Source organism: Martes martes (assembly GCF_963455335.1).
Source record: "Martes martes genome assembly, chromosome: 9".
Taxonomy (NCBI): Eukaryota; Metazoa; Chordata; class Mammalia; order Carnivora; family Mustelidae; genus Martes; species Martes martes.
In genome coordinates, this window is record NC_137896.1 from 121,049,757 (window position 1) to 121,077,157 (window position 27,401).

Sequence of the window (27,401 nt, forward strand, 5' to 3'; positions counted from 1 at the left end):
ACGACAGATGTTGGAGAGGATGTGGAGAAAGGGGAACCCTCTTACACTGTTGGTGGGAATGCAAGCTGGTGCAGCCACTCTGGAAAACAGCATGGAGGTTCCTCAAAAAGTTGAAAATAGAGCTACCCTATGACCCAGCAACCGCTGGGTATTTACTCTGAAGATACAAAGGTAGTAATCCGAAGGGGCATGTGCACCTGAATGTTTACAGCAGCAATGTCCACAATAGCCAAACTATGGAAAGAACCTAGATGTCCATCAACAGATGAATGGATAAAGAAGAGGTGGGGTGTGTGTGTGTGTGTGTGTGTGTGTACATACACACACACACACACACACAGTAATACTACACAGCCATCAAAAGAAATGAAATCTTGCCATTTGCAATGACACAGATGGATCTAGGGTAATAGCTGCGTGAAATAAGTCAATCAGAGAAAGACAATTATCATATGAACTCTCTGATATGATGACTCTGAAAGGCAGAGTGGGGGGTTTGGGGGACAGACAAGGAAAAATGAAACAAGATGGGATCAGGAGGGAGACAAACCGTAAGAGACTCTTAATCTCACAAAACAAACTGAGGTTTGCTGGGGGGGGGGGTAGTATGGAGAGGGTGGTTGGGTTATGGACATTGGGGAGGGTATATGATACGGTGAGTGCTGTGAAGTGTATATGCCTGACAATTCACAGACCTCTACCCCTGGGGCAAATAATACATTATATGTTAATAAAAACAATTAAAAAAAAAAAAGAGGACACTTAAGCCACTGAGCCACCCAGGCGTCCCTTGAATCCACACTTTTTTTTTTTTTAAAGGTATTTTTATTTATTTATGTGACAGAGAGAGAGATCACAAGTAGGCAGAGAGGCAGGCAGGGGTGGGGAGGAAAGAGGCTCCCCGCTGAGCAGAGAGCCTGATGTAGGGCTTGATCCCAGGACTCTGAGACCATGACCTGAGCTGAAGGCAGAGGCTTAACCCACTGAGCCACCCAGGTGCCCCAAATCCATACTTTTAACCACTTAACTATATTGCCCTTTATAACCAAGTGTCTGCTCTCAGGGTATGCACATAAAAGAGAAGAAAGCAAATAGGAAAAGAATTATTCCTTCATAAAGACACTGAGGAAAACAGACAAAACTGAAAAACAGGGGCGCCTGGGTGGCTCAGTTGGTTAAGTGTCTGATTCCTGGCCCCAGATCACAACCTAAGCCAAACTGACAGTTGGACACTTAAACCACTACATCACCCCAGCACCCCTAAGCGTCTAGACTCTTGATTTCAGCTCAGGTTTTGATCTCAGCGTTGTGAGTTTAAGCACCGTGTGGGGATCCACACTGGGGATGGAGCCTACTTAAAAGAAAAAAACAAGGGCGCCTAGGTGGCTCAGTGGGTTAAGGCCTCTGCCTTCGGCTCAGGTCATGATCCCAGGGTCCTGGGATCGAGCCCCGCATCGGGCCCTCTGCTCAGCAGGGAGCCTGCTTCCTCCTCTCTCTCTCTGCCTACTGGTGATCTCTGTCTGTCAAATAAATGGATGAATGGATCTTAAAAAAAAAAATAGAAAAAAACAAAAACAAAAATCCAAAATTGATAACACACTCATATGAGGCTATAATGTCTGAAAGAGAGGGAATGTTCAGGAAACAAAAGAGCTCTTAGAAACTGAAATTGGAAATTGAATAAAATGACTGATATATATATATAATATATATATTATATGTATCTTTGACCTTATATGATACATATGATACATATAAGGTCAAAGATCCAAATTGAAGTAGAACAAAATTACAAAGATGTGGAACACAGAAGAAACAATAAAAAATTAAGAGGCTTGGTCTAAGAGGTCCAATATGTATGTAAAAGCATTCTAGAGAGACCAGCAATGGAGGAGAGCAAAATACCGATAAAGCAACATAAGAAAATGTCCTAGAATGGTAAAACATGAGTTTCCAGATTGAATGAATAAAAAAGGACCCACCATCAAGGCCCGTAAGAACACAGGGTTAAAGATTCTAATTGCTTTCAGTGAGTAAAAACGTGCCACATACAAAGGCTCAGATACCATGGGGCACCTGGGTGGCTCAGTCGATTAACCACTGACCATTGGTTTCAGCTGAGTCCTGATCTCAGCGCCCATATGGGGCTCCCTGCTCAGCATGGCATCTGCTTGGGATTCTTTCTCTTTCTCTTTCTGGGTCCCTCCACCTGCTTGCTCACACAGGTGCACAAGTGCTCTCTCTAATAAATACATAAATCTTAAAACAAAACAAAACAAAACCCACAACAAAGGCTGAGTTACCAGAACAGCATTCTATCAATCAAGTGTGAAGACTGAATAAAGGCAAATTTAGGCTTGCAAGGTTTTAAGCTATGTATTTCCAAGGCACTCTCCTCACACACACTGTGTTATAAAGCTATCCCAAGCCTGGCTTCATCAAGGACACACTTACTACCAACTAGCATATTCCCCACCAAATGGCAAGCAAAAAATACGGTAATTACTAGTACAGTTTGGTGTCACTGACTGCATTCCTCCCAAGGTACCGTCAGTTTTAACCATCACTTCTGCAGTATGAGCACAAAATCAACACAGTGACAAGGGTAAACAGTATCTTTCTATTATTATGAAAACAGTTTTGACCTCATGGACCCAAAATATGGTCTCTATTTTGAGAAACACTGGATGAGAAAAAAGTTATGGACATTTACCTGTTTTTTCTGTTCAGTGGGAGACATGCATCTGGCACCAACCTTCTCAGCTTCCTCAAAAAGGCTGTCAACAAAATATTCACAATTTCTTTGTCGATCATCACCAAGAGGTTGGTTGTCAGATCCTGTTTCACAAACCCTACACACACAAAAAAAGAATATTAAGCACTACCATTACTTTTCCAAAAATTTACATGAATTTCTAGTTAAAGGGTCCTGAACGGAAATGCCTCCAGTTCCGCTGTTTAGACCCACTTCTAAATTAAGATTCTAGCAGATATGTGAACTTGGGAAGTCATTAACCTTTTAGGTCCAGAGCAGGGTTTTCTCAACTTCAGTCTACTGACATCTGGGGAGGGATAATTCTTTGTTGTGTGGGCTGCCCTATTATCATAGGATATTTGGTAGCATCTGTGGCCTTTACCCACTAGATGCCCGGATCATGCATACTCCACCCACCCCCACCTCCCGTGTTACAATACCTAAAACCATCTCTGAACATTGCTGGGTATCTTCTGCAGGACAAAAATCTTACCAGGTCGAAAATTACTGGTCCAGAGTTTTAAAAAAAAAAATTCTTTTCCAAAAAGCTCAAAATAGCTTATTTATTTGTTTGTTTATTTATTTTAAAGATTTTATTTATTTATTTGATAGACAGAGATCACAAGTAGGCAGAGAGACAGAAGGGGGAAGCAGACTTCCCTGCTGAGCAAGGAGCCAGATGCGGGGCTCGATCCCAGAACCCTGGGATCATGACCTGAGCCAAAGGCAGAGGCTTAACGCACTGAGCCACCCAGGCACCCCACTTTATTTATTTATTAATTCTTGAAGATTTTATTTATTTGACAGAGAGAGAGCACAAGCAGGGGAGCAGCAGGGAGGGGGAGAAGGCGGCTCCTGTCCTGCAGAGCAAGGAGCACAATGCAAGGCTTGAAGGCAGGATACTGGGATCAACAACCCAAGCTGAAGGCAGACGCTTAACCAACTAAGCCATGTGCCCCTCAAAATAGCTTTACAAGGGGTTACTATGTATCTTCTGGTAATAAAAAGCACTTTTTTTTTTTTTAAGATTTTATGTATTTACTTGAGAAAGAGCAGGAGCACGAGTTGCAGGGAGGGGCAGGAGAGGGAGAAGCAGACTCTGCACTTAGTGGGGAGCCTGAAGTGGGGCTTGATTCCAGGACCCTGGGATCATTACTTGAGCTAAAGGTAGACTGTTAACCAACTGAGCCACTCAGTGCCCCAATAGAAAGCACTCGAAACTAAAGGTGATAATGTACCAGAACAGTCCTAATCATAGTTTTGATTGATTGTATACTTCACAGAATGAGACTTCCCACTAAAGATTTTTGATTTGTAGTAGTTTGACATTCAGTACTATTTTTTTAATTGAGGTATAATCAATATGTTAGTTTCAGGTATACAACATGATTTGTATTTGTATATACTATGAAATGATTACTATAGTAAGTCTAGTTAACATCTATCACCATACACAGAGAAATTTTTTTCTTGTGATCAGAACTTTTAAGATGTAATTTTTTGGCAACTTTCCAATATGCATAGAATTTTTTTTTTTAAGATTTTATTTATCTATTTGACAGACAGAGATCACAAATAGGCAGAGAAGCAGGCAGAGAGGAGGAAGCAGGCTCCCTGCTGAGCAGAGAGCCCCATGCGGGGCTAGATCCCAGATCCCTGGGATCATGACCTGAGCCGAAGGCACAGGCTTTAACCCACTGAGCCACCCAGGCGCCCCTGCATCGAATATTTTAAACTATAATTGCCATGCTATCTATTACATTCTCATTACTTATTTTATAACTGAAAGTTTATACCTTTTGACTCCCTTCATCCATTTTGCCTACCTTCCATCTACTAGTTTTCATTTTGCATTTGTATTTTATCGTCTAAGAAATATTACTGAAATTTTGTTTGACAGAAAATATGGCTTCTGACCAAACTTTTTAAAGTCATACAGAAAATTCATACATGTCCTGGACTGTAACTTCTCAGATTCCATAAATAATATTTTTACAGCTCTCACACTGTGCCAGGAACATAAGGTAAGATACTCTCAACCACATTTTTAGAGGAAAGAAAATGAGTCACAGAAAGGTTAAGTTACATGAGGTTAGAGGTAGTAAGTGGTGAAGACAACATTAAAACACTATTAATCTGCCTTCCACATCTTGTCTATGATATGCTATAAAGCTTCTCTTAATAGCTAACATTTAGTAAGCATTTAATATATTTTGAGAACTATTTTAAGTACTTTACATGAGTTAACTCATACAATCCTCACAATGACCTAAAAAGGCACATACTGTTTTTATTCCCATTTAGCACATCAAAAAAACGCTTAAGCACCCCCCAAAAAGAGGTAAAATTAAAAAAAAAAAAAAAAGAGGGGGCACCTGGGTGGCTCAGTTGGTTAAGCTTCCGCCTTCAGCCCAGGTCGTGATCCTGGCGTCCTGGGATCCACCCACACTTCCGGCTTCTCCCTCTCCCTCTGCTTCCCCACCCCACCCCTAAGCAATTTGCTCAAGATCACAAAGCTATACTGAGGCAGAGTTGGAAAGTGAACCTAGGCTACAAGTGCCTGTGCTCTTAATCAGACAAAATAGTCATCTCTATGTTATTATTAAAATGTTATTATTAAAATGCTAACACTCAGAGCAATGCTAACACTCAGCAATATTTTAATTTAGGTATACTCTTTTTACTCTTCTAGGTAATCTCTCTATATACATTCTTAAGATGCTTCACATTATCACAGAGTATTAATTATGCCTTTCTGAAAGCAATGACATACTTTTTACATAAAAAGAATCACATCCCAAGATGATTTCTCACAATACTAATGATCTTCCCCTCTTTCATCAGTATAGCTATATAGCAATAGAGGATATTGTCTAATAAGAGTTCAGGCCTTGGTGTCTGTATTTAGGTACTGAGTCACACTGACTCTGGGCGGGAAACCTAGCAGCCTCTACGTGATTTGGATTTTTTCATCTGCAAAATGCAGATACTGGCACGTATCTTACATGGTTGCTGTGAGTATTACAGCAAACACATACAAAAGCGATACCTGATATACAGTATGTATCAGTACACATGTTGGTGTGCACTATTAGATATGTGTATTATTAGGACCACTGAATGCTCTCTGGTATTTGCCAGAAAAAGTGGACTCTGGCTGCCTCCATCTTTTCTTTCTTTTTTTTTTTTTTTTAAGATTTTATTTATTTGAGAGAGAGAGAGAGAGAGAGAGGAGGGCTGGGGCAGAGGGAGAAGCAGACTCCCGCTGAACAAGGAACCCAATGCAGGGCTTGATCCCAGGACCCCAAGATCATAACCTCAGGTGAAGTCAGACATTTAACGAACTAAGCCACCCAGGCACCCCTGGCTGCCTCCATCTTGGCCTCACTTTCTACTTGGGTTCTTTCGAGATTGTTTCTTGGCTCAGGTGAAAGACCCTGAGGGCAAAGCATCCCCTGATGGGAACTGAAACTACCCCTTGAGCAATAAGGACTGCCCTGAACCAGGAAAGACCCAGCCCATGACTGACTGACTCCAAGACAATGATCAATTTGACCTTCACAGCCTACCTTCACAGCCTACCTGCACACACCCACCCACTTTTGTCCCATAGTTACCTTAAATAAACCTGGTAGCATTTTTGGCACTCTGGTGACAGTATGAAACGCTGGTCTGCTGTCTTTTCCAGCACTGGCCTCACTGAAATAAATTCCTTTCCTGTTTCACTGCCTTTGGATTTTGTCAGTGGCCAGTGCCTGAACCTGGTATGTTTGGGACCCTCAGAACCAGGTGCTCTTGCACCCCTGTGTCCCAGCTATAAGAAAGCAGTTTATACACAATTACTAAATAAAAAGACAATAAAGCTGAGCATCTAAAGTAACTTTAGTCCTTTACCTTACCTATTTGATATGCAAATTCTATTAAGCCTCATTTTGTTAATTCAAGTCATTCAAACATTTATTGAGTACTTTATGGTAGGTGGTAAGGAGATAGGAAGATGAGCAAGAAACAGTCTAGGTTTTTGGCTTTTTTTTTTTTTTAAGATTTTATTTATTTGTCAGAGAGAGAGGGCAAGCAAGCACAGGCAGACAGAATGGCAGGCAGAGGCAGAGGGAGAAGCAGGGTCCCTGCTGAGCAAGGAGCCGGATGTGGGACTCGATTCCGGGGACGCTGGGATCGTGACCTGAGCTGAAGGCAGCCGCTTAACCAACTGAGCCACCCAGGTATCCCAGTAGTCTAGGTTTTTAAGAGGTTCAGAGTACAAGGTGTAGATATGCATTATAAACAGCTCTATGCCCACAAATTTGGTAACTTCAATAGGCCAATTCCTTGAAAGGGGCAATCCACCAAAATTTTAGGAACATACACAAAAGCTCGTATCTATTAAGAAAACTGAGTCAATAATTCACAATCTTCCAAAACAGAAACCACTAAGCAGAAAAGATTTCACTAGTGGGTGGCTCAGATAGTTAAGCTTCACTGACCGGACCATCTGCTCAGGTCATGACACTAGGGTCTTGGGATGGAGCCCAGTGTGGGGCTCCCTGCTGAGGAGAGCATCTCCCTCTCCCTCTACCTCTCAGCTCAGTCCCCCACCAGCTCCCACATGCACCTGTGCCCACATGCACTCTCTCTCCCTCAAATAAATAAATAAATAAAACAAAATCTTAAAAACATAAAAAGATTTCACTAGTAAATTCTATCAAACATTTAAGGAAGAAATGATACCAATTATCTACCATATCTTCAAGAAAATAAAAGCAGAAGGAACTCTTTCAACTCCAATTCTTTGCTTTGCTCAGGTAATGATCTCATGAGGCTCTCTGCTCAGTAGAGTCTGAGATTCTCCTCCCTTTGCTCCTTCGCCCGCCTTCCCTTGCTCATATGTGCACACACTCTGTCTCCCCCTATTTCTAAAATTAATAAATCTTTAAAAAAATAAAAATAAAGTTAAAACCAGACAAAGACATTTCAAAAAAGGAAAAAAAACAATATTGATGTAGTTTTTGAATGTAGGTGAGGTCTGGAGCCAATAGCCGAGAAAGAATTTTTGAGACACCTTTGGTGCAGAAATGGTGATTTTATTAAAGAATGGGGACAGGACCCACAGGCAGAAAGAGCTTGGCTCAGAGGTTGTGAGGGGTTCCCAGGGGGAGATAAGGAAAAAGGGAAGTTTTCAAAAGAACTTTCATATGCTAAAGAGGACCTACAGGACACCTGAGGCCTTGCCTTGGTTGAGTTAAGGTTGTTTCTCCCTCTAATAAAGCAATTAACATTAAAATAACTGAGTTTGCTTCTGGAAGTTAGATTTTTGGTAAGAATCCTTTTTTTCTTGTAAATCACTAAGACGTTTGTAAACTGATGAAGACTCATGGACTGTGGTCTCTATTAACCATTTATTTTTTCCTTCCCCTTAGTTTAAGAGCTGGCAACAATGCCCGAGGAGTGTACACATTATCCCACCTAGGAATTGGGGGGATTGTGAGGTGTCAGCTTGTGCTTTACCGTCAGCTTAGCTTCTGCTCCCTCACCAGTATCTCTCATGAACACAGATGCAAAAATCCTTACTGCAACCAAGTAGGATTTATTCCAGGTATGCAAGGCTGATCCAACATGAGAAAATCAATTAATATAATCCATCACATCAATATGCTATAGCAAATCATGATAATATCAACAGATAAAAGCATCTGACAACATCCAACACGCATTCTTTTTAAAATTTTTTTTTCAAATTTAATTAATTAACATATAACGTATTATTAGTTTCAGAGGTAGAGGTCAGTGATTCATCAGTTGTATGTAACACTCAGTGCTCATCACATCATGTGCCCTCCTTAATATGCCCATCACCCAGTCACCCCATCCCTCCACCCACCTCCCCTCCAGCAGCCCTGAGTTTGTTCCTAGAGTTAAAGAGTCCTTTACAGAAAAAGCTAGTATTTTCTGAATTAACTTGGAAATTCTAAATTGCAGTTCAAAGGCACATCTTAAAAACCATTTTCTTTTTCATTTAGAATTAAAGCTTGGTTCTAACTTCTATCTCAGAACATAGTGAGAATTAAACATAGTACAAAATACTGCAATAAGGACCATGTTTTAAGAAATATGCTTATCCTAAGCACAGGTAGGCTAAATATGGCTAGGTTTGATGTTGTCCAACACTCATTCTTGATTAAAAACCCTCAGCAAACTAGGAACAGAGAAGAACTCTCTTAACTTGATAAAGAACATCTACAGAAAACCCACAGCTAACATCACACTTTATGACAAGAAACTAGACGCCCTCCCTCAAAGATCAGGAATCAGACAAAGATGCCCCTACTCAGTACTCCTCTTCAATACCATATTGGAAATCCTAGCTAAGTCAGTAAAACAACTAAAGCAAATAAAAAGTACACAGACTGGGAAGGAAGAAAAAAAACTGCAGATGATATGATTATGTACACAGAAAATCCCAAATAACAACAACAAACAACTCCTGGAACTAAGAAGCAATTTTAGCAAAGCTGTAGAAGATTAATATATAAAAGCCAAGTGCTTTCCTATAAACCAACAATAACTACTACCTGGAATTAAAAGCACAACACCTGGCTGGCTCAGATGGAAAAGTATGCAACTCTTCATTTCAGGGTTGTGAGTTCAAGCCCCATATTGGATACAGAGATTACTAAAATAATAATAATCATCATCATAAATAAATAAATAAAAGCACAACCCCATACACATCAGTAACATTTGTCAAACCCCAAAGAACATTACAATACAAAAATGGGCCAAAATGTAAACTACAATTAATGATAATGTATCAATATTGGTTCCAAACTGTAACAAATATACTACATAAAACAAGATGTTAATAATATAGGAAACTATGTGCGCTGGGGAAGGGGAGGATGGGAATATGGGAAGTGTATTTTCTGATCACTTTTTCTTTAAACCTAAAACTCTCTTAAAAATAAGGTTTATTATTAATAATTTTTAAAAAGAGCATGAAAGAGGGGCTCTTGGGTGGCTTAGTCAGTTAAGCATCCAACTCTTTTTCTTTAAGATTTTATTTATTTGACAGAGAGACATGGTGAGAGAGGGAACACAAGCATGAAGAGTGGGAGAGGGAAAAGCAGACTTCCCACTGAGCTGGGAGCCCATGCAGGACTCAATCCCAGGACCCTGGGATCATGACCTGAGCCAAAGGCAGCTGCTTAACTGACTGACCCACCCAGGCGCCCCTAAGCGTCCAACTCTTGATTTCAGCTCAAGTCATAATCTCAGGGTTGTGAGATCAAGCCCTGCATCGAGATCCACGCTGGGTATGGAGCCTGCTTAAGATTTTCACACTCTTGCCCTCTGCCCCCACTTCCCCCACGCACTAAAATAAAACAAAATAAAAATTAAAAAGAGCATGAATTTAATAAAAATTTAAAAGGCACCTGGGTGGCTCAGTCGCTAAGGGTCTACCTTCGGCTCAGGTCACGAGCCCCCCATGGGGCTCCCTGCTCGACAGGAAGCATACTTTCCCTCTCCCACTCCCCCTGCTTGGTTGGGTTCCTGCTCTCGCTGTCTCTCTGTCAAATATATAAATAAAATGTTTTTTGTTTTTTTTTTTTTAATAAAATGTTTTTTAAGAAAAAAAAAAAACATGAAAGGGGGCGCCTGGGTGGCTCAGTGGGTTAAAGCCTCTGCCTTCGGCTCAGGTCATGATCTCAGGGTCCTGGGATGGAGCCCCGTGTTGGGCTCTCTGCTCAGCAGGGAGCCTGCTTCCCTCTCTCTCTGTCTCTGCCTGCCTCTCTGCGTACTTGTGGCCTCTGTCAAATAAATAAATAAATAATATTTTTAAAAAAACCAAAAACCATGAAAGACATTCCTGACAGAAAAATGGGAAAGTACACCATATTTAATTCTTTATTATTTATAATACAGGGAATCCCTTTGTATTCTACTATATTAAGATAGAATGCAGCAAAATCCCATGGCCATACGAATTTATAAAGACTTTCCTTAACACTAAAAATATTCAGACAACTTTATTATTTCATCTATGCTTTCTACTCCATCATCCTTTCCCTTACTTGTCACTACGTTTTATGATACAATTATCAATACTCCTCTCCATAATCTGAAAACCAGATAACAAAGTTGTTATGGCTCAGTATATAGTCTTGAAGTTTCAGGAGTTTCGCTGATAATAAAAAGTACACAAGTTCAAGAAAAGGACTTTGAAACATCTATTTTGGCTACAGAACACCCTCTTCTGCTGACTTTGTCACTCACTACTGCCTTCTGAATAAATAAGGTTATTGGCTCTTGTCCAAATGGGTGAAGGATATGCATCTGTTTGGGAGCACATATGGTAAATACGGGTCTTCACCACTTACAGTCTTTGAACTACTGATATACTCAGGAAAAGTCTTTTCATTTTTTTACTGGACCAGTATTTCGAACAATATCTATTTTTTTGTTACAAAGAAAGTTATAAAATCTATTCCTAATATTTTTGTACAGATACCTTACTATCTAATTACATTCATAGTACTGATACATACTACAACACCCAACAAAAACCGTAGACTGATTTATAATTAACTTCCTTAGGTAATAAACAACAATTTACATGTGGTCTCATAACTTACTACTGGGAGAATTAAGTGCATCCTGGGTGATACCACTGGGCAAGGACTCTTTAAAGTTTGTGCCTGGCTTCCCCTTAAGTTCACCCCATGTGCTTTTCCCCTTTGCTGATTTTTCTTTGTATCTTTTTTTAAAAAAAATTATTTATTTATTTATTTGACAGAGAGAGAGAGAGAGATACAGCCAGAGAGGGAACACAAGCAGGGAAATAGGAGAGGGAGAAGCAGGCTTCCCGCCCAGCAGGGAGCCCGATGTGGGACTTGATCCCAGGACCCTGGGGTCCTGACCTGAGCCAAAGGCAGACGCTTAACAACTGAGCCACCCAGTTTCCCTCTTTGTTATCTTCTTATAATAATATAATAAATCAAAGTCATTAGAATGACTATATGCTGAGTCCTTTGCATCCTCTCAGCAAATCAAGCCTGGGGGTGGTCTTAGAGGTCCTCAGACACGATCTCACAATTATATAGTTAGTATTTATTTATATAAAATAGTAAGTAATAAAAAACAAGTAATATTTGTTTAGTACAGAAGCATTCACTATTTTAAGTATGAAATAGCTGTCTGTCTCCTTAAATGGACATTCACCTCAAGTATTTAAAACAAACAGCATAGGGGCGCCTGGGTGGCTCAGTGGGTTAAAGCCTCTGCCTTCGGCTCAGGTCATGATCTCGGGGTCCTGGGATTGAGCCCCGCATCGGGCTCTCTGCTCAGCGGCGAGCCTGCTTCCCTTCCTCTCTCTCTCTCTGCCTGCCTGTCTGCCTACTTGTGATCTCTATCTGATAAATAAAATCTTAAAACAAACAAACAAACAAACAAACAGCATAACACAAAAATAATCATTTCTCCTCAGATAAGTGAATATAAAATATTCTATATTGATAAGAACCACAGACTTTGCACCTACCATTTACTGTGTCTCTACTATGTGCTATTATTACTATTTTTTAAAAGATTTTATTTTATGGGCACCTGGGTGGCTCAGTGGGTTAAAGCCTCTGCCTTCGGCTCAGGTCATGATCCCAGGATCCTAGGATCGAGCCCCGCATCAGGCTCTCTGCTCAGCTGGGAGCCTGCTTCCCCCTCCCACTCTGCCTGTCTCTCTGCCTACTTGTGATCGCTCTCTCTGTCAAATAAATAAATAAAATATTTTTTTTTAAAAATTACCAATAAAAAAAATATTACCATTAGCTATTTAACTGAAAGAGAATCATAATGAAAACTTACTACAGGGGCGCCTGGGTGGCTCAGTGGGTAAAAGCCTCTGCCTTTGGCTCAGGTCATGATCCCCAGAGTCCTGGGATCAAGCCCAGCGGCAGCGGGCTCTCTGCTCAGCGGGGAGCCTGCTTCCTCCTCTCTCTCTCTGCCTGCCTCTCTGCCTACTTTGTGATCTCTGTCTGTCAAGTAAATAAATAAAACCTTTAAAAAAAAAAAAAAGAAAACTTACTACATTTGTCGGTGAAATGCAAAATTAGATGCTAAGAAATGCATTAATAACAAAGAAATGCAAAGCTTGAATTAACTTACCATTCTTCTTTTATACTTTCGAGATTATCTACTTCTTTCATTCTCTTGCCTTACTGCAAAAGTAAAAACAAACAAAAGCTAAATCCTCAATTGAGTATTTAAGGTAAGTTCACTCTTATATATGCATTAATAATCTTTAACATAAACTATTAGGTATCCCCAAAGTAGTATGAAAGGGTCTTAAGAACTTATGTGACCAAACTCAAAACTGTCATTTCCATCTACAGAGTAAAACAAAAATGAAAAATATATTTTGGGAGTCTAATAATCGTCCAACAAGAAATTTTTTTTTCCTTTTAGAACTCTTTCTTAAGAATTATGATAAAAATGTTTCATTCACTTTTGTGAATGAAATGTGAACTTTATTCTCATTCTTACAATTCAAGCAAACTGACAAGATGTACAGTATACAATTCAGTGGTATGAATTACACCCACAAATGTTGTACAATCATTACCACTATCCATTTCCAAGACTATTTCAACTTACCAAAAAGAAACTCTGTACCCAGGGATACAGTGGCTGGGTATCTCAGTGGCTCAGTGGGTTAAGCCTCTGCCTTCAGCTCAGGTCATGATCCCAGGGTCCTGGGATCGAGCCCCACATCAGGCTCCTTGCTCAGCGGGGAGCCTGCTTCCCCCCCCTCTCTCTCTGCCTGCCTCTCTGCCTACTTGTGATCTCTCTCTCTGTCAAATAAATAAATAAGATCTTTAAAAAAAAAAAAAGAAAGAAAGAATCTCTGTACCCATTAAAAAATAATTCTCTATTCCTCTCTCTTCCCAGGCCTGGTAACCCATATTCTACCTTCTGCCTTCATGAATTTGCCTTGTATTTCACATAAACAGAATTGTACATTTGTCCTTTTGTGTCTGGCTTATTTCACTTAACATAAATTCATTCCTTTTTATGGCTAATATTCCACTGTATGTATATACATTTTGTTTACACATTCATCTGGCTTTTTTTCAAGATTTTATTAGCACTGTGTGCACAGGCATGAGCAAGGGGGAGAGGCAGGGAGAAGGAGAAGCAGACTCCCTCTGAGCCAGGGACCAGATGTGGGGCTAGATCCCATGACCCTGGGATTATGACCTGAAAGGAAGGCAGACATTTAACCCACTGAGCCACCCAGGCACCCCTACACATTCATCTGTTTGTGGACATTTCGACTGTTTACACCTCTGGCTACTGTGAGTAATTCTGTATTCCCGCCAACAACGTACCAGGGTTCTAATTTCTCCACATCCTTGCTAATATTATTTTGGGGTTTTTGTATGTGTGTGTGTGGTTTTTTTTAAGATATTTATTTATTTATTTATTTGACAGAGAACACAAGTAGGCAGAGAGGCAGGCGGGGGGGGGGGCAGGGGGGACCAGGCTCCCAGCTGAGCAGAGCGCCCGATCCAGGGCTCAATCCCAGGACCCTGGGATCATGACCTGAGCTGAAGGCAGAGGCTTTAACCCACTGAACCATTATTTTATTAAATACTTATTTTATTTATTAATATTTTATTAAATAATACCCATCCTAATAAAGTACATCTCATTGTGACTAGATGTCGAGCATCTTTTTACATGCACTTATTGGCCATCTGTCTATCTTCTTTGGAGAAAATCTATTCAAGTCCTTTGCCCATTTTTTATGTGTTTTGCATGTTCTTTTTTTTTTTTTTTAAAGATTTTATTTATTTGAGAGAGAGAGAGAGTGTGAGAGAGAGCATGAGAGGGGAGAAGCATCAGAGGGAGAAGCAGACTCCCTGTGGAGCTGGGAGCCCGATGCGGGACTTGATCCTGGGACTCTGGGATCATGACCTGAGCCGAAGGCAGAGGCTTAACCCACTGAGCCACCCAGGCACCCCCATTGCCTGTTTTTCTTAAGTTGCATTTTTCTTGATTCAGCATTTGCTTGGCTGCTCTACACCCAGAACTACTTTCCACAGTTCTAAGTTGGTCCTAACAGTTAATGCATGTTTTTCATGTTTCTGGGGGAACATGAGCTTGCTGCAACTGCCTATTTTCCCATTCTGCGGTGCCCCTCGATATAAATTTTTTTGAAAGATTTTATTTATTCATTTGACAGAGAGAGATCACAAGTAGGTAGAGAGGCAGGCAGATAGAGATGGTGAAGCAGGCTCCCTGCTGAGCAGAAAGCCCAAGGCAGGGCTCAATCCCAGGACCCCGAGACCATGACCTGAGCCCAAAGCAGAGGCTTAACCCACCGAGCCACCCAGGTGCCCCCACAATATAAATTTTTTAGAAGATTTTATTATTTGAGAGAGAGCATGAGAGAATGAGCAGTGGGGAGAAGGAGAAGTGGGCTGAGCAGGGACCCCAACGTGCCCAACGTGGGGCTCAATCCCAGCATCCTGGAATCATGCATGACCTGAGCCTAAGGCAGGCACTTAACCAACTAAGCCACCCAGGCAGCCCCTCAACTTTAATTTTAAAATTTTATTATTTAGATATATTTGGAACTTATCTTAGTTACAGGGACTCCACATGACTGTTAAGTTTACTTAATAGTCCATCTTTTCCTTATTTATTACCTTTTTTTTTTTTAGATCTAAGAGTATGGACTCATGGGTTTTTTAGTCAATGAGTTATTTTTTTTTAAAGATTTTATTTATTTATTTGACAGACAGAGATCACAAGTAGGCAGAGAGGCAGGCAGAGAGAGAGGTAGAAGCAGGCTCCCTGCTGAGCAGCGAGTACGATGCGGGACTAGATCCCAGGACCTGGGATCATGACCTGAGCGAAGGCAGAGGTTTGAACCCACTGAGCCACCCAGGCGCCCCTAGTCAATGAATTATAACTCACTAATATCACCATTTATTTTGATGTTCCATTTCCCAGATTTGTCCAGTGGGAATCCCTTCAGTGTGATGTCCCTCTGATACGTATTTATCATCCTGTAAACATCATCTTAATTTCTGGGGCAAGAATATGCTCCAGGATCATTTGTTCTTTCTCTGCCCCAGCCCTGGAAACAGACTTATCTCTAAGGAGCCATGGTTACTTTTTTCTTTTTTTTCAAGATTTATTTATTTGACACAGAGAAAGAGTACAAGCAGGGGGAGCCACAGGCAGAGGGAGAAGGAAAAGGAGCCTGACACAGGGCTCAATCCCAGGACCCAGGATCTTGACCTGAGCTAAAGGCGGATGCTTAACCGACTGAGTCACCCACATGCTCCCCCACCCCCCTTTTTTTACTGTATTTAGAAACCAAGATCTGGGTGTTTGGCATGTTTGTTTTTTCTACTGTGTTGTTGTTTCCAGGACCTCTCAGTGGACAGATGGCTTGGACTACTTTAAACATTGATTTGTTTGCTTAGTTCTCACAATATTTTGTTATAAAGGCAAAACACTAATATGGAAAGTTTGGAAAAGAGAGAAAATAATCCATACTTTTATTACCCCTAAACTTTTGCTTCTTCCTCTCCATTTTTCATACACATTCAAATGCACTGCTAGTATATTAATGATTTTTGTTTCCTTTATTTTTCATATCTATGCTGTCTTTTTCCATTCAGCTATATAAATTGCTTCATAACTATTTTTAAAGGATACATATTATCCCATTAGGCAGCTATACCGTGACTACTGGGAATTTAGCTTGCTTTCAATTTTTCCTAACAAATAACAGCTATGGTGGGTAAATTCTATATATACGGCTTACTTTGTCTTTCCTTTAAATTCCCAAAAATGTGGAAAAGCAGTGTGAAGAATATATGAGTATTTCTACAACATGTTAGTGTACCTTTATTTAAAAATGTACGCATGTTTGAATAGAAGGCAAATCTGCAAAATAAAGGCCACCAGACCCGTCCTAAAGCTATGGGAATGAGAAAATGGCCACAAGAATCAATCCACTGCTACCACGTAAAGCTCTCTCTCAAGAAAAGAAAAAGTCTCCAAAGTATCTGGAGGTGAATTTAATCTGGTAACTAAGGATCTGGTGGCAGCAGCCTTTCACCAGATAAAAAAATCAGTCTGAATGATCTTAGGGCCTGCTAATGGAGCTGGGCCAAAAACCATAGCAATCTATGTTAAGCACTAATTCCCCACTTAGCCTTTGTTTTGTTAAGAATTAAAGAAGGAGAGTGGGCTCTGCTCTGGAAAATATCCTATCATTGAAAGATGTTTTAGATACCTCTATCTTTAATTATGAATTGAATATAAATTGATAGCAGATTTATTTCTTAACCTTTTCATGAGAAAATTGTGAAGAACTCTGAAAGACAAGGGGAAACAGAAAGGCAAGGAAAAAGGAGGAAATGCAAAGGGGCTGAGGAGTGAGTGTGGAATACCAAGTGAGGAGGAACAGCACCATCAATGGCATTCCAGACTCTGCCTTGTAGTTAGAGGTAAGGTAGGAGTCACTAAAGCCACAGCATTCAAGACGATGGAATCCAACAACTAAGGCAAACTGGATGTCTCTACTCAGTATTCTGTATTTCTAAAAGACTTTTTTTCCTTCCAGGAATGCTTTTCAAAATTATTCTCTAAACTTAAAAATGCAAATAGATCATTTCATTCAAAGAATCTTACTCAATATTAATTTTATGGAAGGCATCTGATTAGGCATTAGATTTACAAAGTAATAAATCAGACAAGAAGTTTTTTTGTATCAATAATTTATACAGATTATAAAGATACATAGATTAGATTATATGTAAACTATATGCTTTAAAAATGCAGCCATTAGGGGCACCTGGGTGGCTCGGTGGGTTAAGCCCCTGCCTTCAGCTCAGGTCATGATCTCAGGGTCCTGGGATCGAGCCCCACATCAGGCTCTCTGCTCAGCAGGGAGCCTGCTTCCCTCTCTCTCTCTCCGCCTGCCTCTCTGCCTACTTGTGATCTCTCTCTCTGTCAAATAAATAAATAAAATCTTTAAAAAATAAATTTTAAAAAATGCACCCATTAAAAATGACTGTTAAATACAAGACACAGTATTATCAATGCTCTTTCACGTTTACAATGTTTATTACAGTTACTGTATAAATATAAGCACTATCTTTGGACAGAGGATGGACCTGAGGTCTAAAGGAAAAGAAAAAAAAAAAAAGAAAATAGTGTATACTTTTACTTATTGTAAAGAAAACATATGAGCTAAAACCATTAAGAGAGGGGCGCCTGGGTGGCTCAGTGGGTTAAAGCCTCTGCCTTCTGCTCAGGTCATGCTCTCAGGGTCCTGGGATCAAGTCCCACATCAGGCTCTTCGCTCAGCTGGGAGCCAGCTTCCCTTCCTCTCTCTCTGCCTGCCTCTCTGCCTACTTGTGATCTCTGTCTGTCAAATAAATAAATAAATAAAAATCTTTAAAAAAAAAAAACTCCAAATATACACGTTGTTTAGAAATATGATTGTAAGTAACAGAAAAAACAGCTATGAGTTCAAAGCAGTTGTACTTAGGGAAAGGGAATGGGAGCATTTTTAGTTTTCTAACACTACTATCTTTTAAACTATATGTATATATTATTCTAATTTTAAAAAATTGCAAAGCAAAAAACAAGTTAAAAACAAATTCAGAAAACCAGAATTTCATGTCCACTAATTTTTTTCTCCTAAGACTTTGTCCTTCAAATCTCATATTTCTAAACATTTATTTAATTGCTTCCCTTTAAAATTCTTCCCTTTCAAACATACACAAAATAGAGAAAAATATAAACACCCATCTCAACCATTCAGATGTCAGAAAAGTTTTCATTTTGACTTACTTTTTTTTTTTTTTTTAAAGAAATAAAGCATTATGAAATGCCTGGGTGGCTGCTGGTTGGGTGTCTGATTTGATTTTGGCTTGGGTCATGGTCTCAGGGGTGTGGGATGGAGCCTCACATAGGGCTCCGGGTTCAGTGCAAGTCTGCTTGTTCCTCTTCCTCTGTTCCTCCCACTGCTCCAGCATGCTCAGGCTCGCTCTCAAGTAAATAAATAAAATATTTTTTTAAAAAAGGGCATTACAAAATTGAAAACTAATTCAGGTAAAAATATTTATTAAATGGTATGCCTTAAATATGTGCATTTTATTGCATATTCATTATACTTCAAGTTGTTAAAAGCATTAAAAATGTGTATTCAGTACCTACTATATACCAGGTATGATTCTAGGTGCTTGGGATACATATGGAACCAAGTAGACAAAGATTCCAACCCTTGAGGACATTATATCCTGGTGGGTACTGTTTCTAACATTATTTTCAACTACCCTAATATAATCCCTTAGTTTAGATATGATCCTTGTTGTGTCATAAACATAACATGTGCATAACACTTCTTTGTTCATAATGTAACCATCCTTCTGGGTATTCAAATCCTAATTATCCTTCAAGTCCCACATCTACCATAAAGGTAAAATATTAAATCTATATTAATATTCCTCTCCTAAATCATGTAGATTTTTGGTATTTAAATCATATTGTCTGAGACTGTTTACTGTTGTTTCTTTTATGTTTTTTAGCTGGATCTAAGATCCTTGAGGACATATATCATGACTTACACACTTCCTGTTTTTTCCACAGTGCCTTGCCAAGTGCAAAACCACGAGGAGCCATACCTGAAGTATTTCGCTACGTTTCCCTTTAACAGGTTATTGTTTTCCAGCAAAACGCTAATATTTTTCACTATTTTATAGTCACAAGCTACCAATAAATTGTTTTTACTTGTTTTATGACACCAACAGAGAATGAAGATGACCTTAGAGTCAAACCAACTTGTAATGGAATTCTGACTACATCATTTTTGAGCTGGGTGACTTTGTTGTTATTCACCTTCTCTAACCCTAAACCTGTAACATGGAGATGATTTTCATCCTCATAAGGTTGTTTTGAGGACTCGAATAAATACTAAGAATACAATAATGTTTGCTCCTTTCTCTTTTCCTGTTACTCTGTCATAATCTGTTACAAGGATCAGTTAAGAAACATCTTCAGGCTTACACTATAGTTTTAATTTTGACACAGCTATGAACTTTTAGTTTAGGGGTTTGTTTTTATTGTTGTTTATTGTTGTTTTATTGTTTTATTCCTCCTCACAAGGAGGAAGGAGAGGAGGTGGTAGGGAGGAAAAGCAGGCCTCCTGCTGAGCAGAGAGCCTGATGCAGGGCTCCATCCCCAGACCCTGAGATCATGACCTCAGCAGAAGGTAGAGGCTTAACCCACTGAGCCACCCAGGAGCCCCCAGGGGTTTGTTTTTGTTTTCTGAGGCACTTACTTTAAACTATGTTAAGTTTATTTTTTATCATTATTTTTTGACTTAAATTCAATTAATTAACATATAACAGATTATTGATTCAGAGGTAGAGCTCAGTGATTCATCAGTCTGATATAATACCCAGTGCTCATTACATCACATGCCCTCCTTAATGTCCATCACCCAGTTACCCCATCCCCCCACCCATCTCCCCTCCAACAACCCTCAGTTTGTTTCCTGTGATTAACAGTCTCCTACGGTGGGGCACTTGGGTGGCTCGGCTGATCCTGATCCTGGGATGGAGCCTCACATCCGGCTCTCTGCTAGGCAGGGAATCTGCCTCTCCTTCTCCCTCTGCCTGCTACTCACTCACCCTCTGTGTCAAATAAAAAAAAAATCTTTAGTAAAAAAAAGTCTCTTATGGTTTGTCTCCTTCTCTGATTTCATCTTATTTTATTTTTTCCTCTCTTCCCCCAGGATCCTGTTTTGTTTCTTAAATTCCACCCACCAGTGAGATCATATGATAATTGTCTTTCTCTGATTTACTTTGATCTTTTAGTTTTGATTTCACTAATTAAACCATTTAAAACTTTTATATATTTACTGAACCTCCAACCACTATGTGCAAGGCACTGGTTTAGAATTAATGAAAGAAAGGTTAATGGGACTGATACAGTCGCCCAGGGAGTTTACAAACTAACAGAAAAATACACTGAATTAGAATAGCAAACATGGCATAGAATTATGAAGTAAAAACCGAATGGACATAAAGTCATTATTTAAAAAGAGTCATCAGAGGTGCCCGGGTGGCTCAGTGAGTTAAGCCTCTGCCTTCAGCTCAGGTCATAACCTCAGGGTCCTAGGATCCAGCCCCATATCAGGTTCTCTGTTCAGCGGGGAGCCTGCTTCTCCCCCTCACTCTGCCTGCCTCTCTGTCTACTTGTGATCTCTCTCTCTGTCAAATAAACAAATAAAATCTAAAAAATAAATAAATAAAAGAGTCATCATTATTTTAGGTATTTCTTATCATAAATTAGTAATATGTAATAAACCATGTAAAATCTATTTGTATCAGCTGAGTCAACTACAGTCATCACAGTCATGTGACACAAATGAACCTAAGTCATGCACTGTACTATAGAGAATAAAAAAAGCCATCTGACAAATGTCTAAGTCACCAGCATGAAGCTTGGTGTTAGAAGAGACAAATGAGTAGAATTTCCTTCATTTTGCTTCAGTTTACTTCCAATTAGTACCACTACCATCTTATATTTTTATTGTGTATCACAGTTTACCAAACACCTTCCCAATTATTATCCCACTTACTCCCAACAACTGCAGTGATAAAATCAGTCAGGAGAGAGACTAGACTGAGCTTTCTGGAACATATCCACTGGAAAAAAAATCCAGTCAAAATAGATTTAGACTAGTAAGAATGTACACATTAGAATTCAAACAGAAAAAATCTGCATATTACCAATTGTACTTATTTTTGTAAACTCACATGACAGACTGCATTTTTTTTTAAGATTAAAGTATATAAAGTATATAAAGATATACCGTGGAGTATGCTATCTTTGTGTAGAAGCTGAAGTTTCTCCTTAGGGATAAAGCCATTCCTGGCATTAAACACAGCACAAAGGAACCCACAGATCACATTTCCATGTGGAGTCCTTTTCACTTAGATTTATGGAATGGGAGTGCCAGCCACCAAACCTCCAAGAGCAAACAAATCACAGTAGCATCAAAATCAAACACTTCAAAAGATACTCTGCATATTTAATGAATTCTAGTTTACTGTTAAATAATAAGAAATGAAAATTTTTGGAAAGTTTCAACTTATCTTAGTTGCCATCAGAGTAACTGAAAATACTTTTCTGTCTTCTCCTAGAAAAACTGTTAATGAGAAAGTTAAATACCCTTAAGGACCAAAGTGGTAAGTGACAAGAGTAGCTGGGGAAAGGGGCACTTAGCAGAGTCTGTCAAAGTCTCTAAGGCAGCCATCCTTTGACACCAAGACATTTTCATTCCAGGGCTCCACTCTGAAGTGTTATTTACCTTGCAAAACCGAGAGCAAACACAAATTCCCTTAGAAAACTTGACACAATTTCTCTGAAAGACTAAACATAAAATTATTAGCAGAGTGAGATCAACTATATACCCTTAGAATATGCTCTACCTTCACAGCCACAACTCTAGGCCCAAATGTGATCTCTTGGTGGTTTCCTCACTCCATTCTTGTCCCCACCTCAAGGGAGTTTCTACACAGGAGTCAGGATGACCTTTTCAAACAGATAAACAAATAAATAAACTACCCCCAACATGGGATTTGAGATCAAGAGTCTCACACTCCACCACTAGGCCAGCCGGATGTGACCTTTCTGAATAAGACACAAATTTGAGGGCTCCCTGCTCAGCGGGGAGCCTGCTTCTCCCTTTCCCTCTGCCCCTCTGCCTGCTTGTGCTCTCTCTGTGTCAAATAAATAAATAAAATGTTAAAAAAAAAAACAAAACATATTTGACGGAAACTTCCCGGCTTAAAACCTTTCAATGACCATCCACTGCTCTTCAAGTAAGGTCCAAATATTCTGGGTTAATATTATAGAGAAGTTCACTGTACTCGTTAGCTCATCACATTTGAGTAGTGTGAAAATTTCACTGTAAAGCTTTAAGGTAAAGGAAATAAAAAAAAGCCAGTCCCAAATTCTTAACACTGCTTAAAAGACCTGGCATTATCTCTCTTGCCCCCTTGTAGATTCCACACTCAATTCCACTTGCTTTGACCTTTCAGTTCCTTAAATTTCCCTAACCTCCCTCTGGGGAACCTATTTCCTTCGCCTGGACCTTTCTTCCCTCCTCTGGGGGGCCACCTTTCACCAATTCCTATTTACCCATAACATCTTAGCTGGAAGATTACTTTCCTGAGAAAACTTTAACTGATTTCTCAAGCTGGTTATCCCCTTGTTACCTGTTCTCACAATATACCATATTTTTCCTTTTTAAGCTTCTGTCTAGGTTTACTGGCATTTACAGTGGAGCCTTCAACAATACAGGTTTGAAATGCACCAAGTCTACTTATAAGAAGATTTTTTTCTACAAATACAGGTATCTCTAAATAGTGCATTTATAAATGTACTATATATAAGTATAGCATATTATAAATGTACTACATATAGTATATTAGAAATGTATTTTCTCTTACGATGATTTTCTTCATAATATTTTCTTTCCTCTAGCTTACTTTATTATTAAGCACACAGGCATAATACATATACAAAATATGTGTTAACTGGCTTTAAGGCTTTCAGTCAATAGCAGGCTATAAGCAGTTAAGTTTTGGGGGAATCAGAATTCATACACAGATTCTCCAACTGTGTGGGGGCCGGCATCCCTAATACTCCCACCCACTCACTGCTCAAGGGTCAAATGATGAGACTTGTGTAAAAAAAAAAAAATCTACAAGGGTCATCATGGTATATTGGTCACTTACCAAACAGTAGGTACTGAAGAAATTTGAATAAATTAAGTAATTAACATTAAGCACGGAGTAAGTGAAGTACGCATGTGTGTATACACCACAGTGCAAGGCTAAGAGTCAGTACCCAACAAAAAGGAGTTTCTGTTAATACTGCATTCTGCCTCGTATCATTACTACTTGCTTGCTTAATTAATCACTCTCTCCATCCTGCACACCATTCCTTCTCGTTTTCGGATGCCATCAGCGCCTAGCACTAACCTCAGCGATATAAATAGATGCTCAATATTCGCTGAATTTAACTGCCTTTAAAATCAATACGCCTTCCGGCATATTTACACACAAGACGTAACACCAACTTTTAAGGAGTCTTCCCCTTTAAAAACTAAACAGTAATTTAAGAACGCGTAAAACACTCCCAAAACACACCTGAGCCATGACTTTGAAATACGGAGGCCGATTTTCACGTCGTTCATACAATGTCATACTTTACAGTTCCACACGGACATCAATAAAGACTGTCAGATTCCTATCTTTATTTTCCATTATCTCAAGTGATGGACGGAAGAAACCAGGCTGGACAACACCCTAACGTTCCTTATTGCTAACGAGACACTGCGAGTAAAAAGGCGCAGACGCAAAAAATTAAACATGGAAAAAAGCAAACTCGAAACCTACAAAAAGACTGTCGGGGGACACTCGGTGGTGAAGGTACCTGAGAAACAGCCACCCCAAACAAATGCGCCTGGTACTTCTGCACCGTGCTCCTGCAGCGCACGCCTTTGGAAACGGGGGCATCTTAAGTGCGCCTAACTCGAAGTTTCCGAGCCCCCCCCCCAACCCCGAACGGAAGCCCTCGGCGGTGCCGGCTCGGAGGTCGCCACCACGCAGGAAGCAAGCACAGGCGGCAGGCCGGAGACGCGGCTCACCTGAACTGGCCGAGTCTCGCCCCAGCCGCCGCCTCCAGCGTCAACGAAACCGCCCGGACCCCGGGCTCACCGATACCGAGACTGTCTAGAGCGCTGCGGCCCCGCACAACCCAACGACACCCTTTCCCCCTAACCCGGGACAGCGCCCCGCCTGGGAAACGCCCGCCCGCGGCCGGAGGGGAGCGGACGTCCCAGCCCCTCACCCCGCCGAACGCGGCGCGCCCCAGCGCACTCACCTCCGGGCGCGGCCGCTGGAGGGGGCCGCGCCGCGCTGTCGCCTCGCGGCCTGGTCCTCGGTTCGCTCAGGGGCCGCGGGCGCCACCGCCGCTGCCGGGCCGGAGCCCCCAGACCCGCGGAGGCTCGCGGGCGGCGCCGCTGGGACCCGGCCCGCCGCTCCGGGTCTCAGCCGCCGGGCGCCGAGCGCGCGCCGGGCAGGCTCCGCGCAGACCCGGGAGCGCGCGCGGTGGGGGGCGGGGCCGGTAGGCTCCGCCGCCGCAGCCGCCTCCTCAGCCCTTAGCCAAGGCACGGTAATGGCGGCAGTCTCCTGCCTGCAGCCGGCTGTGTCGCTGGCCGCCTTCTCACCCGACCCTAAAAATGCTGGGAGCGAGGTGTGGGCTCAAAGAATAGCCCAACGTTTACTTAACCTCTGTACCTCCGCAGCCTCTGATTGAGTCCGCGGAGAGATTTCCCTGCATTGTGACAACGTAGAACTTAACCCGAGCCCTGTGATTCTGGAAAGCGACGTTAAAGAAATCCCCCCACCCTTTTGTGCTCCTGAAAGGATTTACTGCAAGAAACCACCCTTCCCGGTGTAACTCAAATATGACCCACGCGTGCCCCCTTGTTTTCACCTATGACAGGTCAGACATAGACGGTCCAAATTCCCTTCGTTTTTGCCTCGTAAATGGTAAGGTGAACAGATTGCACTCACTGACCAATCTGGACGAAATACGGGCTCCCCCGACTTGACCAAACTTTATTTAAGCTGCTCTCCCTCCACCAGGCCCCTAAACTTTGACCCACCCTCAGCTTGAGCGGGTCTGCAAGCCCTTCTCATCCACCACTCCTGAAATTTCGGGAGAAATTTCACCTCCCTGCAAAACACTGATGTGCTGTGTGATCGTTGCCACCTCTACCCGCTCCTCCCACTTCCCCACACCCAGTTCCTTCGAGGCTTTGTTCACTTCTCCCTGTGGAAGAAAAGACCCCCCCCCCCCCCGCTTTTTTATGCCTGACCTTGGAGACAGTTGCAGATCCCCTGGTCAGAGTTCCCCTGGAGACATAGTGACCCCTCACCCTCCACACCCCGTTGGAATAGTCTTTTTCCCTCTATCTCCTGATGCTGCCGTCGTCTAGGTACCTCACATAACTAGAATTGTACAGTATTTGTCCTTTTGTGTCTGCCCTTACTTCACTTGGCACTGTATTTTCAAGGTTCATTCACGTTATAGCAAGCACCACAATGTATTCTCCTTTATGCTGGAAAATACTCCGTTGTTGTATATACCACCTTTTATTTATCCACTCACCTGCTGATGGACATTTGGATTGTTTCCACCTTTTGGCTATTGTGAACGATGGAATTATGAACATCTGTATACAAGTATCTGATTAAGTCTCTTGCTTTCAATTATTTTGTATGTATCTAGATGCAGAATTACTGGATCATATGGCATATATTTAACTTTTTGAGGAACTGCCAAACTGATTTCCACAATGAGTACAGAATTTTAATATTACCTGCAGCAAAGCACAAGCATTCAGGTTTCTCCATACCCTTGACAGCACTCATTATTTTCCATGGTTTTGCTGTTGTTATAATAGCCATCCTAATGGATGTGAAGTAGTTGGTATTCATTGCGGATTTGATTTTTATTTCCCTAGTGACTAGTGGTGTTGAGCATTTATTTTTCATGAGCTTACTTTTTTCTTTTTTAAGATTTTATTTATTTGGGAGAGGGAGAGAGAGCAGGAGCAGTAGGAGAGGGGCAAGGGGAGAGGGAGAATCAGACTCCTCACTGAGCAAGGACCCAGTGGAGGGGCTAGATCCCAGGATCCTGGAATCATGACCCAAGCAGAAGACAGATTCTTAACTGACTGAGCCACCCAGGCACCCCTTTTTTCATGTGCTTATTCATGATTGTATATCTTTGGAAAAAAGTCTAATCAAGTCCTTTGCCCATTTGTATGTATGTGTGTATGTAAATTTTACACCCAACCTGGGGCTCAGACTCATTACGCTGAGATCAAGAATCCCATGCTCTATCAGCTGAGCCAGTGGTCCAGTATTTGCCCATTTTTTAAAAAGATTTTATTTATTTATTTGACAGACAGAAATCACAAGGAGGCAGAGTGAGGGGGAGGCAGGCTCCCTGCCAAGCAGAGAGCCCGATGTGGGGCTCGATCCCAGGAGCCCGGGATCATGACCCAAGCTGAAGGCAGAGGCCCCAACCCACTGAGTCCCCTAGGTGCCCCATATCTGCCTATTTTTAAGTAGGATTGTTTTTTGTAACTGAGTTGTAGTTTTGTGGTATTTGTTTTTTTAGTGTCTTCTGGATATTAATTCCTTATCAGAAATGTGTTTTGTATTTTCTCCTATTCTGTGGGTTGTTCTTTCATTCTGTTGATGGTTTCCTTTCATATACAAAAGTTTTAAATTTTGATGAGGTTCAATTTATTTATTTTTCCTTTTTTTCCCTACGCTTTTGGAGTCGTATCCAAGACATCATTGCCCAAATTCAATGTCATGAAGATTTTCCCATTTTTTTCTAAGCATTTTATAGTTTTAGCATTTAGATTAGGTGTTTGATGCATTTTGAATTAATTTTTGTACATGGTATAAAATAAGGGTCCAACTTCATTCTTTTGCATGTGTATCTAGTTTTCTCAGAACCATTTTTTTGA

At 40.9% G+C, this 27,401-nt stretch overlaps 1 protein-coding gene across 5 annotated transcripts in view; it reads right to left on the bottom strand.

Annotated features, from left to right (window-relative positions):
• The window catches only part of UBXN2A (UBX domain protein 2A), a 49,668-nt gene extending 24,745 nt beyond the window's left edge, over positions 1-24,923 (bottom strand). For 2 of the 5 annotated variants that reach the window (XM_080814874.1, XM_080814878.1), the window contains exons 1-3: positions 24,734-24,923; positions 12,911-12,963; positions 2,714-2,852 (exon numbers count right to left, since the gene is read on the bottom strand). In XM_080814874.1, the coding sequence (XP_080671000.1) occupies positions 2,714-2,852; positions 12,911-12,951 (180 nt within the window). In that variant the 5' untranslated portion in view covers positions 12,952-12,963; positions 24,734-24,923. The other 3 variants (XM_080814877.1, XM_080814875.1, XM_080814876.1) reach the window with 3 other exon arrangements.
• Positions 24,924-27,401: the final 2,478 nt, after the last annotated feature.